The sequence below is a fragment of the Varanus komodoensis genome, unplaced genomic scaffold (genome assembly GCF_004798865.1).
Source record: "Varanus komodoensis strain SLA01 unplaced genomic scaffold, ASM479886v1 scaffold22, whole genome shotgun sequence".
NCBI lineage: Eukaryota > Metazoa > Chordata > Lepidosauria > Squamata > Varanidae > Varanus > Varanus komodoensis.
The window spans coordinates 10,431,534-10,446,075 of record NW_025335606.1 but is presented as its reverse complement, the minus strand read 5'-3'; the positions used below and the strand labels follow the sequence as shown (position 1 = coordinate 10,446,075).

The 14,542-nt window shown below is 41.6% G+C and overlaps 1 protein-coding gene across 18 annotated transcripts in view; it reads left to right on the top strand.

Annotated features, from left to right (window-relative positions):
* The window catches only part of TCF4 (transcription factor 4), a 400,625-nt gene that overhangs the window by 333,895 nt on the left and 52,188 nt on the right, over nt 1-14,542 (top strand). For all 18 annotated transcript variants that reach the window (XM_044431384.1, XM_044431382.1, XM_044431383.1 and 15 more), the window contains 3 exons: nt 5,224-5,329; nt 8,269-8,402; nt 11,233-11,365. In XM_044431384.1, coding sequence (XP_044287319.1) covers nt 5,224-5,329; nt 8,269-8,402; nt 11,233-11,365 — 373 coding nt within the window. The remainder of the gene's footprint in view (nt 1-5,223; nt 5,330-8,268; nt 8,403-11,232; nt 11,366-14,542) is intronic.

Below are 14,542 nucleotides of genomic sequence, written 5' to 3'. Positions count from 1 at the left end.
CATTGCCATGAAATCCTTTTTGGGATAAAAGTGTGATTTGTACATTTTTATTTTTAAAATAAATAAGACAGGCGTATATTTCATTGTGAAATACTACTTATGCCAATATTTGCGTGGCTCTAATACTTCACCTTCCATCTTATTAGGCTGTTTTTCAACCAAATTTTGGGGAAGCAAAACCCTTTTAAACACTAACAGATATTTAAAATTAATGAATGGGAATGTGTGTGTATGTATTACAATCAAGATAATTTAATTTTACAGTAGTTACTCCTTTATCTATATGGGAAAAGCTTTTCCAGAAGTGTCATATGCAGTAAATCAGACCCATTAATGATGTTGCCCTTTTCATTTGTTGCTTCTTTTTGCAGAAATTCAAATAGAAGAACCATTTCCAATATGTGCATGTTCATCAGACCCATAGTTATGGTACTTAGGTTTCAAGAAAGTTTAAGAAATGTCAAAATAGTGGGGGGGTTTTTCTTTTCTGTGTGACTGTAGTTTCCTCCTCTTTTGAATAAACTTCCCTCAGATAAACACATCTCAGAACTTTTCTACATGTTATGCAGGAGGTGGCGGCAGAATTATGAACCTAATGCAATTAAAGGAGGGTTAAAACAATAAAAATCTCTATGCATTTTAAAAGTGCATGCAAAAGAGAAAAAAAGCATAGTCTTCTCCCTTGTGGGCTAATTTCTGATGTACAAGGAACTGTATTTGTGAAAGTATTCACCGCTTCTGCAGACTGAAGTAGTATAAGCCAGAATCCTTCATCTCTGTCTACCACTGTTTCTTTACATACAACCCAGTAGAACTGCAGTGCAGTGTTCCTGGAGTGTATCATTTAAGACTACAGGAAATATTCACTGTCCTCTTCCTCTCCCCTCATAATACAGTCCCTAAATCAGCGTTCTCCATGGTCATGAAGGCTGGGGTTGATGGGAGCTACAGTTCAACAGATGGAGGTCACCCAGTTCAGAAGGACTGCTATAAACACACAAAAACTAGCATATTGGAGAGAAAATTCTTGTAATAAATTGCAGAGGGGAGGTCTCTATCTGTGATATTTTAGGAGTGTTTAAATTCCATATCCCTCATCCATTTGGAATGTGATGTGGTAGCTCATAATTATTACATCAGCCATTAGAGAAGCCATTAACCCAAATGTGACTTCTCTTTGTCATCACACTCACAAGTGTATTGAAAAAGAAAACAAGCAAGGTTGGATCTGAGATCTGCTTCTCACAAGTGGAAAGTCCCTTGCCTGATTTGGGAGATCTCAACACCCCACCCCACCTCACCGAGCAGGGCCTTCAAATTGGTTGCATTTTCAGGGGGCTGCTGTTGAAAGGAAGGTGTGGGAAAGCCCCCTTCTGCCAGTCCAGTTTAGAACTGGATTCAAGCCACAGACTGGCAGTGTCTTCCTTCAAGCAAGCTACCTCCCGACTCCCTTGTGTTTCCCCCAAACCGGTTTTGTGGCAAAGTCAACCCCGCTTGGGCAAGTCTACTCAATGATCTTGTTTTGGCTTGGCCCCTTTTATTCATATGTCGTTTGTCTGTTCACTGCACCTAGTCAAATGCACTCCCAGCTAAACATGCTGGGAACAAAAAAGCAAATCCGCGTTCTAAACCTTGCTGTCCAAAATATAAAATGGTTTTCCATGTGCTGGGATTTCACATTGGGTCAGGGTGAGGAGCCTGGGTTGCATTCAGACCACTCTGTTAGCACCAAGGGTGCCCGGCACTTAGCACTGACGGTTGAATCCAGAAGTAGTAATTACGCGCGTAGCACTTCTCATTCTAAAAAAAGCTAAATAGGCCTCTGGGCTCATGTACATAATAAAATTGCTTAATAAATAATTAACAAAAACATAATGGATGAAACATTAAAAATGACATCACCAAGTTCTATCAGCTGCCCAACCCCCCAGTTTCAGTGATACTATTCTTAATGTAGGACACAGTTCTTTCAAATGCTTTCCCTTTCATTTTAAAGCAAGTTTTAAAATATGTTTCTCTATAAGATTACGTGGTTAGATTATAGTACCTTAAATTATACTTTGCATGCTAGGAAACTCCCCTTACAAGATAGTTTTGCATTGAAGTATATTACTTTGTTCATTAGATATCAGCTAAAATTATTCATTAATCATTACTCTTGTTGTCAGGATCTTTCTCATTGCTTGTGACATTTGCTCTTTGAAATTATTGTGATATTGGTGTGATGTGAGGGGTTCTTCTCTTATCTTCCTGCTTTTGTTGGTAATTCCCCCTTCTTTTGTTAATTTTTTTAATTCTTTATATTTTGCTGTGACCTGGGAATGTAAGAATGGCTTCCTGCCAAATCTGTGATCTGCTGGTTGCTTCAAAATGGAGGCAGGAAGGTATCCATTTTCAGCAAGGAGATGGGAACGTTTTGGTCTTCCTGACCATCTGGGCTATGAAGGTCTTAAAAAACTGGAAGAAGTATTTTGAATATAGAGTTCTCTGCACTAAAAATACAAACTGAATCAAACTAAAAAAAAAAAAAAAACCAAAAAACTAAACCCCTCTCCATTAAACTACAATTTAAAAAGTATGTCGAGGCATTAAAAAAATCTGTTTAAATTAAATCAAAGTTAAACAAAAAATGAAAGAGATTGTTTGTATCCCTTACGAAGAAATGGTTAGAAAAATCTCTGTTGTATTAGTAAACAAATGTTAAGTAAATTAGGTTTTTGGCATACTTGCTAAGTTTATTGCACATACAAATATGCTAAGTACTAAAAAGGAGGTTCCCCCTCTCCCAAAGTACACGCACACTGCCTTGGTGGTCCTGTGCCGATCCTGATTTTTAATGTCTCTTTCAAGCTTCTTAGCAAAGACCAAAGACCATAGGAGGTTATTATCCTGGGGTATGTTTAGAATTTTCAGTTCTCTTGAGTGCTGCTTTCTAAATTCCATTTTTCAGTTGTTGGAAGAAAGGCCTGATTTCTTGCTTTCTTTCACTGTTCTTTTAATGTACGAAATCTGCACATTTCCACACAATGCAGCAGCGATACGGCTTTTTAAAAAATTATCTTAAATTCCATGATATTACAGTTCCACTCTGCATACACATCCAGAGTGTTTACAACCAGGCAAAGCAGATAGAATTCACTACAGCCGTGGATTTCTGTGGTATTTGCCCCAATTTATAGGCATTCCCCTTTGGCTGTCCCCATACTTCAGGGCATATAATTAATATCACTGCTCACGGCTTCTGTATTACAACTTCACAGTCCATGTTTTAGTGGAGCCATGGCTCACAGGGACGGTGACGTAACTGCCATACCAGTCCCCCAGTTCCCTCTTCCTCTGACTTTTATCCCTCCCCCAGAAAAGGAGGGAAAGGAATTTTTCTCAGTAACAACAAATTGTTCCCTCTTGTTTAAAAAAAAAAAAAGTATTTTGCCCATGTCTGGTTCTAAAATGGAAACTCAGACTCAGCAACTCTAGAAAAGACTTGTTCTTGGTGGAAATAAAACTGCTAGAATCCCTACTAATCTCTAAGTTAGACTACTACAATGCGCTCTGTGTGGGGCTGCCCTTGAAGACAGTTTGGAAGCTGCTGCTTGTGCAGAATGTGGCAGCCAGATTAATATCGGATAAGATGGTCTAATCATAATAACAATTATGGGCCACTTGCACTGGCTGCTCATACACTTCTGGGCAATTCTGGGTGCTTGTTTTGACCTACAAAGCCCTACATGCCTTGGGTCCATGATAGATGTAACACCTCTCCCACCCTTTCTCTACCTGGGCATCAAGATCAAGTTCGGGAGCCTGCTCTGACTGCCACCCCTGAGGCTCAGATGGCGGCAACATGAAGAAGAGCCTTTTCTGTGGTGCCCCCACCTCCAGTTGTGAAATGAGCTTCCCACGGAGACCCACCTGGTGCCAACTTTACTAACCTTTTGGTGCCAAGTAAAACCGCCCTCTGCTACATGGCACTTTGTTACTGGGGCCTGCTGGTTATTAGGCAGAGTTTAACAGGGTCTCTTTAATGTATAATTTTGTTTTTTTCTGTTTTTATTTGGCTGTACATTTTGTATGGCTGACTCTTATGATGTTTCAATATGTTTTAATTGGTTCTTTATATTATTTTTAAATATGCCATTGTGAACCACCCAGAGAGCTTCAGCTGTTGGGTGATATAGAAATTAAATAAATAAATAAATAAATAGAACTAGTGGTTACTATGGATGAACACAGCTGCCTAAACGTTCAGCGTCTCCTTGCTGCTATGACGATTCTCATGATAAGCAGCTGTGTTACAAAACCCGACCACTATACCACTGCTAACAGCTTGACCCACTCTCTCATCTTCTGCTGGGCTTTGTAAGAATTCCAGGTAGATGCCATTCTTAGCAGTCGTGCCTCCACTTCTTATCCCCAACAAAATGACAATGATACTTCAGCCACATTTATCTGGGATGGGGTGGGCAAATCTGCCAGTGTTGTTTTTGCCTGCATGCAGCTTCTTTTAAATCTCTATGGACATCTTTGCATATTTTGGCAAATTCTTATAAAAATGAACAGCAGTAAAATCCTCGTCCATCTGCACCAGCCATATTCAATAGGCTATTTCCAGCTGTTAAAGATGAAGAGCTTGTCAGTGCCTTTTACCCACGAGTCTGCACTGGGGAGGAGAATATGGAAAACACCCACTGCATGAGCAGAACCTCACTCTTGTTTTCCACCCTCTCCACCCCATCACAGACTCTTGAGCAAAATACGCAGGGGGGATGTGAGCAAGTGACATTCTGCACATGTAAAGCACCTTTGGATCTAGTCCTGTGGTTATGTGATACTCCTCAGAAGTTCACACAAAGGAATTAGAAAAGTATTCATTTATTTTAAAAGGCCATTTCCATGTAGAGAACCAGTTACTAGAAAGAAACTTTCTGTCCTAGCTTCTCTGGCATGTTAGTTTTCTGTGTGGTGGAGAATCCTTTTTCATATGGAGGTGTTACTCAGTCTGAAAAGGTATCAGCCAAATTCGTTTACCACCTGATTGTGAACTGGGCCCTTTTCTGGTTGGTTTTTATTAAGCAGTGCTGTTATGATCTGGATACATGGTATATGGCATGTGGAAGGTCACCATTTCACTTCCACCTTTTCAGTGTATTCCGTTGTAGCATATTTGCCAGTCATTCTTGGAAGCATACCAAATACATTTCCTTTCTGTCTGTCTCTCTCTAGGTTTATGCCCCTTCTGCAAGCACTGCCGACTACAATCGGGATTCACCAGGCTATCCATCCTCAAAACCAGCAGGCAGCACTTTTCCTAGTTCCTTCTTCATGCAAGGTATGACAGTGCTATTGAAGAAAGTTGGCTGCACGTGCATTTTCGGATCCAGTGGCTTAGTTGTGCTGATTCAGAAATCCAGTTCTTAAATTCATAAAGGGAAACCAAAGGATCTTCTGGAGCAGGTTTTGCAGGCCCTGGGAGCAGTATGGCAGAGGGGATGTACAACCACCAAAGCTTGCCTTCATCCCTGTTCTGCTGATGGAAGCCTCCACTGCAACAGTCTTTGTCACAGGAAGAGCTCTAATTGGATGGAATCCTAAAACATAAAAGAGCTAATGTAGGATGAAATTACACATTAATGTGTGTCTGTCTGAATAACAGTGTTCTCAGAAAAGTTCCATGCGAAACCAAACCTTCCACAGGGAAGGATCTTGTGGTACCGCCACAGAGAAGGCCATGTCATTAGTTATTCACCCATCACATTCCCAAGATTCCAGTAGATCTATATGGGTAAATATGCTACACGATATTTCATCTGCCTATCTTTGCTGATTCTCATATTTTTATAGCAGTATCTCTTGTTTAGTAAACAACATGGGCATGGTTGACTTCACCATGGGTACAAATGGAGGATTCCCATGTCCTCTTGACGTTCTCCACCCTATTTTTAAGTAGAGAAATTACACGGACTGAATCTCTTCTTGTATAAATTCTCCAACAGTTTCTCATAGGTAGGATTCACTACTGGCAGGTGTTGTTATTACATTTCTATACCTCCCATAGTCAAAGCTTTCTGGGCAGTCCACAACATTTAAATCACCCTCCAAATTTCAACCAGGCCTGACCTTACTTAGCTTCCAAGATTAGGCAGGGTCAGGATCAGGGTGCTGCATCACAATTTCTTGCTTCTTTCCTCAGGGTTGTGCTGTCACGGCTGTTGTAATAGCATAGCATCCTTTACCATGCTCCATAATTATGCATTGTAAACCACCTAGGAAGGCCTTGGCAATTACAGGCATCCTATAAATATATGTGCATAAATAAATAAATACTTAGTGTTATTTGAGGGGTGTGTGTGTGAGGAGGTGGCCCCCATAAAATTGTGGAAAAAATTATTTGGTGGCCAACTGGGCAACTTATTTTTCCTTTCTGTTATACAACACTCCATTGCTCTGCAGCTGTCAAAAGCCCTGTGGGAAGAATTACTTCATGACATCTTCCCCGGGGTTAAACTGAAGTGCAGGAAGTGAAAGAGGCTGCAGAGAACAGATTTTATTTATGTATTTATTAGATTTATATCCCACCCCTTTAGCCAGAAAGGTTCTATGGACATGTCTAATGAAAAGCAGTACATTCACACATAGTCCCTGGCTGCAAAATAAGGAAGGTGAGGGCAGTAACACTGAACCCAACCAATAAGAATTTCTTCAAAATTTTCTTCCCCTTTGCATTTCTTTGAAACCTTATCAGAAAATGAGAATGGTCAAAAAGAAGGGAAGAAGAAGAAGAAGAAGGATTTTTTCAACACAGCACTCACCCCCATTCCATTCTCCTGCGCTTGCCATTACAGCAGGTGTTTAGGAGAAGGTGGGCAGCAGGGGAGCTTGGTGGTTCCCATGTCAGCGGCACTCCTTATCCATTGTAGCTTTTCTTCTGAACTTTGTAAGAGCTTTCCAGGGTGCTGAACATCTAAAGGTTTAGCACCATGGATAGCTCTTACAGAGTTACGGATTCCCATGAATATAGGTATCCCCTGCCTTTCCTGGTGGCAGAAGATTGTTAGATTAGGATTTGTCGCTAGATTTCAAGGTGATCTGAAGTAGATGGGCAGCAGTTTATAACTCCCAGCTGTGTCAAAAGGGTGTCAGAAAATATCCCCCACTTCTGCTGATATAAAGAAAGGTGAAAAGAGGCAGGCAGCCAGAATACAGAAGGATAGCGAGCTCAGCTCAGTTCTGATGCACAAAATGAATTGCTAAGCTTATAAATCATTAATTCATTTCAGACATTATAAGCATATGTTTCTTGTACCAGGCTCCACTTGTGGATCTTTGGGTTCTAGTAAAAAATGAATCATAGAATAGTAGACTTTGAAGGGGCCATGAAGGCCATCCAGTCCAACCCTCTGCTGTTGCAGGACACCAAATTATGCCATCTCACTCAGATGGTTGTCCAGTTTCATTTTCAGTGTCTCTAGTGTGGGAGAGCCCACCACCTCTCTCGGCAAACAAAGGGCAGAAACGTAGGCATGTTTAGGCAGAAGACTCCCAACTTACCACTGGCTGGAGTGTGCTGTAAGTTGTAGGCCTTTCTTGTGCCTAAACTTACACAGAGTTGTGCTTAGGGTATTGATCAGCCCTGAAATCTGCATATCCCTGCTTTAGAAGGCATGGGAGATGAATCTACTTCCAATATTCCTATCAGTAATTATGATCTCTGATTGATTGATGCAATGACATTACAGCTTGTAGACAGTAGCCCAGTGAGACATTGAAACTCCTCTAGAGAAAATGCTTTGTGTATGGGACAGGACTGACCTTTTGATTTCTATTTGGACTTTGATCAAACATCAGCAAAAACTATTTTAAGCTTCCATTTTTGCCCTTGCAAAGATGTATAATATTCAGGTTTTTATAAATATAACACAAGCTAGAGTAAAACTTTTGCATATGCAGTCTATGACTAAATGCAGGGTGATTTGAAAAATGCCATTTGCTGTTGGGTTTAGGAAACTTTGTGTGTATGTGTGTGTGTGCATCTCATGAATATGTACTTAAACAAAATTAGTGTAGCTCTTAGGAGACAAAGGGGTGATAACATAGGTTCCTATTTGTGATGGCAGTTTTTTATTGTAAACCATTATCCATTGGAGTGGCACGTAAGGTGTTCATCAAACCCTATTAGAATGCTAATTTTAACATTTACTGGAAACACAGCATCAGAATATTAGATAACCAAGCCTTCAGAAAAGCCATATTTTTCTTTCCATTTTACAGACGGTCATCACAGCAGTGACCCATGGAGCTCCTCCAGTGGGATGAATCAGCCTGGTTATGGCGGAATGTTGGGCAATTCTTCTCATATTCCACAGTCCAGTAGCTATTGTAGTCTTCATCCTCATGACCGCTTGGTAAGACTGTATTTCTGTTTCGAAACAAAACACATGTGTACCATAAAATAAAAAACACAATTGGGAAGAATTTAAGGCAGACACACACCTGCCCACTTGACCTGTCCCCCGCCACCTGCAAAAAAAAACAAAAACAAAACATGTCTATTCCTTGCAATGTTTTTCCTATTAATCGTTAATTTGCTTTTAACAAAACCCAGATTTCCCTAAGGACTGTGTTAACAGATCCTTGTTTTTAAATGGATGAAAATGAGGGGAAAGAAAAAGAGAGCATGTTAGAATGATAATTCCTATAAGTTTCATTGGAAATCCCCAAGCAGGGGTAACTGACAGAAGGTCTGTGGAGATTTTCCAGTTCCTTGCATAACACTCTCATCTCTGTTAACCTGTTGGATTCTGTAGTCATATTTGGAGATGTTTTCTGCCCAACTCACTTTCCCTGTCGCCCACTCTGCCCTGCCAACCCTCTCCTCCCTCTGTGCACTCCAGATCTGCGCCAGAGGATTCACTGTTCTTCTGGAGACCATTCTGATTCTGTTCTCCTGGGAGCATATGGTGCCTGGAGGTGGAGAGAGAAACCCGTCCCACTAGTGGTTTCTGCTCCACTAGAAGTTTCCATTCTGCTAGTGTATGACCCCCATGCATGAATATATGCATACATACATAGGCAGACATAAGGAGAAAGAGCAGCTGAGGTGAGGTGTAGACCACCTGATGGAAGGGAGACCATTGGGTGAAATTTTCCAAAGGCCCTCAAACACCTGGATCTGGCACTGGAACTGACTCTCAGTCTTCTGACAGAGATCTGGTTGGCCACTGAGTGAGCAGAATAGTGGTCTAGATAGGGCTTGGTCTGATCCAGTGTGGCTCTTCTGATGTTCTTGAGATCTTCATCCCTGCACCAACTCATTTCCCTGTGTGTGATCTTTCACAGGAAGAAGCACAAGTTTGCTCTTACAGATCCAACCTTGTGTGGAAATCAGCCTTTGTTGTATATAAATGACTTCTTTTGACAAGCCTAAGTGGTATTTCAATGCTAAATTAGGCCCGCTAAATCTTGGGCATGTTCCTGCTGAGATTCAACCCTTTAAAATCCCTCTGATTCACTAGGGCTGATGTCCCTAAACACTTTTACAAATAGAGTGGGCTGACTTCCAAGTAAATAAGTATAGGATTACACTGCATGAGAGTTAAACCAACACTTGATTTCTTTCCATTCACCTCAGTGGATCCTGAAGGTCAAATAGATTCCTTTGGCTGAGTGAAACATGTTGTTTATAATATGTGGAAAATCTTGACCACAGTTTGGATTTCAACTTTGATTGATGTTTTTAAACTTTATATGCATGGTGTGGATTTAAACGTATAACTATCCTGGTACAGGGCAGAATATTTGTGAACAGATCCCATGTCTTTAAAATGTGACATAGCACACATTCCTGTTTATGGTGTCCTTCTGTATGAGGTGTATTCTCTGAGAATGTTCATGTAGTTTGTTTCATACCCAGTTCCTGTTTGCATCTGCTGTTGCTCACTATGCACAAAGGGGAAAATTACACAAATCAGGCAGAAATTGAACATTTGAATAAGCCCCTGTTCAATTTGTGCAAATTTCTTTAATGTATGTAACTCTCCTAAATACTCTGTCTCTCCATAGTGGGGCTTATTCTGTCTAGGAGGAAAAGTTACACAGATTACAAAATATCCATGTATTTAGGAAATTTGTGCAAATTGCATACAAGCAATTTAAGAAACATTTTCTGCAGGCACATGGATGTGATTGAGTTTCAAGTGGCTAGCAAGGCACGTGTGCATGGTTTGTGAGCAAAAGCAAAATTCCCATACATGCCTATATAAGGATTTCCAAGGAGAAGGTTCACACCTTGACCTCTTCACTGACAGGTGGAAATCCAGTAGGGGACTAAACTGGCAACCTGTCTCTCAGTGATGGGTTGCCCAGACTGAAGGGAAAAGTGTGAGTAAGGGAAAATGTGAAGTCTGCAAAACAGTGCTTGGTAGGATTAAAGTAGACAGGGGGCCTTTCTCCTTCCTCATTCATAATACTAGAACCCAGCATGGTCTTTCCATGAATCTGGTTGGTTGGAGATGCAGGACACATAAAAAGATGCATTTCTTTGGAAGTGCATCGTTAAACTCATGCTTGGATAATTCATGCTTGGATGTAGTGATGACCACACATTGAGACCAGTTCCTGGAGGATCAGGCTATCAGTGGCTTCTAGTCCTTGTGCTTACTCCCAGTATCAGAGGCAGGATGCCTGCATACACTAATTGCCAGGGAACGTGAGCAAGAGGTGCACTTCCACCCATGTTCTGCTTGTGGGTGGTCACTGTGAACTAGAGGGGCACCGGAATCTCTGGTGAACTTGCTTGGTGCAAAGATGGAACAATGATCTACAGGTCTCCTAGTTTATGTCCTGTGGTGCTTTTACCTCCCGTCTTTCCAGATCCATACCAGAAAGGCTATAGTGAATAGGCTTCAGAGTGCACTAGAAACAGAGACCACTGGGGCTCTGTGGGAGCTGGCAAAACTTGATATAAATAGAAGTTTTGACACTCTTTATTTGAAAATAATTAAGAGCTGGAAGGCCTAAAGTGGGACATAGGAACCCGAAGCAATTACAACACTGAACCTTTCATCAGTGGCATGTAAGACGTGTATAGATATTTATATCAGATAGTCTTAAGAAGCAAAAAGCCTATGCAAAACATATGTTGAAAGAAGGTGAAAATGAACCTACCACACAGATGCAATGATGATGCACTGCTTTGAGGGCTGAAAGATTCTCTTGCCATGTGTTCCACCACAGAGCTACCCATCACACTCCTCAGCAGACATCAATTCCAGTCTTCCTCCAATGTCCACTTTCCATCGTAGTGGCACAACCCATTACAGCGCTTCGTCCTGTACACCACCTGCAAATGGAACAGACAGCATCATGGGTGAGTGGAAGAACGTTCTGTTGTTAATGGATGCAGTACCTCTTTTTGTTTCTCTCCTAACTCTTTTCTGCAAAAGGAGGGGTCAGATTTCACTGGACACTGTAGGTGAAAACTTTCCAGATTTTTATAAAAGCTCCGAATGAAACAGTTTGTCTTCTGGAAGCCCTCGCTGCACTGATGCCTATAGGAAGCTCAAGTCAACTTCAGTGTGGAACTGATGGCAAAATTCAACAGGGCATTCATACATGATTTAACTCTCTTATGCCTCACCTATTGCACTCCACAAATAGGCTCAGTTATTGGTTTAGCACCAAACGGAGGAACCAGAAGCAAGCAGCAACACTCATTTTTACAAGGTTTGCATAAGAGAATCCACTGACTTGTCTCCATCCAGAAACAAGAATTTCTACCTATATGAAGGTCCACTTTAGGAAATGCTAAATCACCCTTGCATAAGCAATATATTCCATTTGTACAGTGGGGTTGGTGGAATCCACTGCTGGAAGAAAATCAGCAGCCAGAAAAGAATCAGCAAAGGCATATGTCCCTCAGAATTTCAGCTGTGCCCAGTTACTTGGCTCAGTCCTTTTCTTTGCTCAGGAAGGGTGTTTGCCTTATTAATTTCTCATCTGGTTGCTGCTCCAGAATTACCTGCAGAATTAGAGTTTTGTCTGACAGAGGAGGAATACAGGTACAAGCCAGGAATATCAGTTGGTGATATCCTAAAGAGAACTGTGGAAACAGCAGTTGCAAACAAATTTTCTGGGTGGACAATGTGAGAATATTAACTTAAGTGATGCTTAAGTCTGAGCAAAGTATTGCCCATGTGTTTTCAAAGGTTCAGAGCTATGTGGCATTTAGGCAGCCACTTACCAGGAGAGATTTAATGCAGCATATGCTAAAGATTACTCCAAAATATCTTCCTCATTCATGTATTAATCCTGCTTTCTACCCTCACTTTAAATGACATGTTTGAATGACATGGTGCATGGCAGTATGTGGCTTTTTTAGTGGAAACATTATGTGTGCTTTCCCTTGAGGCCTTGGTTTTACTGTGATTTTATTATTAGAACAGTCACATAATACTGCACTTAATTTTTTTACAAGCGTGTTAAGCTTCCAGTGCAGTGGGGTGATAAACTGTCGTATGGCATAGAAGGGACATGAATTTTTATCCTGCTGTGTCAGTACATCTTATCTTGGGAAGAGTAAAAATATCAAATTGACCCAAGTTTTCTCTCTCTTTCCTGAATCTAGCCAGTGCTTGTATTCAGCTCTGAGGCCTATTGAGATGCTGGAGCTTTGGATTCTTGTCCTCTGGTGCCCAGTTAGTGTTATATTAACACTTTATTCAGCTCTAAGCTGCTGTGTCCATCATTAGTCAGCAGTCCACATGACTGTGATGCTTCTTGTCCAGGGCCCATTTTTTTTAGCAAGCTTCATGAGTCCATTCTGGAAAACGCCTGGCTTATACCCAGTGCCTACTTACTAAAGGGAGTGATGCTTTCTCCCTCTGAACCCAAGCACCCAGAGTGCCTCAGGTAAAGCCCTAAATAACTTTAAGTAGAATTCTTCTTATCATTCATTTTATTTCTCTTACCGCCCAATAGCGGAAGCTCCCAGGACAGTTCACAAATACACCAGATTTCTGTCCCACCTTTCTTCCTGCAAGGAACCCAAGCTTACATGAGCCACCTAGACTGGGCAGAGCGTCAGTGACTGGCCCAAGGGGAGCGCCATGGCCATGCAGGGACTAGCACCCCAATCTCTCAAGTCCCAGCCCAACAACCTGACCTCTGCACCACACTGGTTTGAAATGAATCAGTGTTAGACAAAGCCGCAATAAAACTTGCAACTGTTAAAGCTAAAAAAGCAGAGATTAAATAAATCACAATAAATGAATGCAGCCAGAAAAGCGATGAGATATTGATGGAGCACTGACAAAGTGACCTCACCTGCAACAGGGAGTCCATTTCTTAGGTGCCTCAACAGAAAAAGCCGCATCCTGCACCCTTCTTGGCTCACCAAATAAAACACCTCACACTATTACCTTGGAGATAACCCTGGCGGTGAGTGCAGGAGATGCTTCTTTGGTATTATCTGAGGATTAAACACACTACTCACCCAGTACAGTCTCATCCCCATGGGAAATAGTTGTGTTTCGAGAATGTGAGATCTTCCCTTCCCAAAATGCAATCACATCATTAGGACATCCTTGCTAAACAATTCTTAGCGATCCTCCCACATCCCACATGTTCAGGATTGCATTAGCCAGTTCTTATAACGGGTTTCAACTGTTATAACCTATTTCCTGCGGAACACCAAGATTACATGGAGTTAATCCCGATATCAATTTGTTCCTTAGAAAGATGGTTGTATAGTGTTTTTTCTGTGCAGCATCTGACTTGGTTGGCTTACTCACAGTCGTGATTAGGGGCCACTAGTGTGAGACTGAATCATGCAGCCAGAACCTGGGCAAATACATTAACAGCTATTTAGTGCTCAATCTTATGCAACTTTAGACCAAAACAAAAGACCTGCACCTCCCAGCATACCCCAGCACGCATGGTTTGCTGCTGGGATATACCACCAGTTGCAGACCTTGTTTTGTTTAAACTTGCAGGGGATTGTGTCTTCGTTGTAAATGATAACAAAGCATAGTGTTATTAAATGTGGGGTATCATGCTTGTCGGTCCTCCTGGCATTATTGTGCTGATTATTTGGAAGACTGGAAGGTAGGAGGAATCATAGAACAGTAGAGTTGGAAGGGGCCAAGAAGGCCATCAGGTCCAACCCCCTGCTGTTGCAGGACACAAATTTGCACCATCCCACTCAGATGACTGTCCAGTTTCATGTTGAAAGTCTCTAGCGTGGGAGAGCCCAAAACCTCTCCAGGCAGCTGGGTCCACTGTCGTATTGCTCTGGCAGTGAGGAAGCTTTTCCTGATTTCCTGCCTGAATCTGGGTTGTCGCAGCTTGAGCTAGTTATTCCGTGTCCTGCACTCTGGCATCAACAAGAAGTCATCTTGGCCTTCCTCTTTGTGACACCCTTTCAGGTACTTATAGAGGGATATCATGTTCCCCCTCAGTCTTCTCTTCTCAAGGCTGAACAGGCCCAGTTCTCTCAGTCTCTCCTCATAGAGCAATGTTTCCAAACCCTAGATCATTTTTGTTGCCT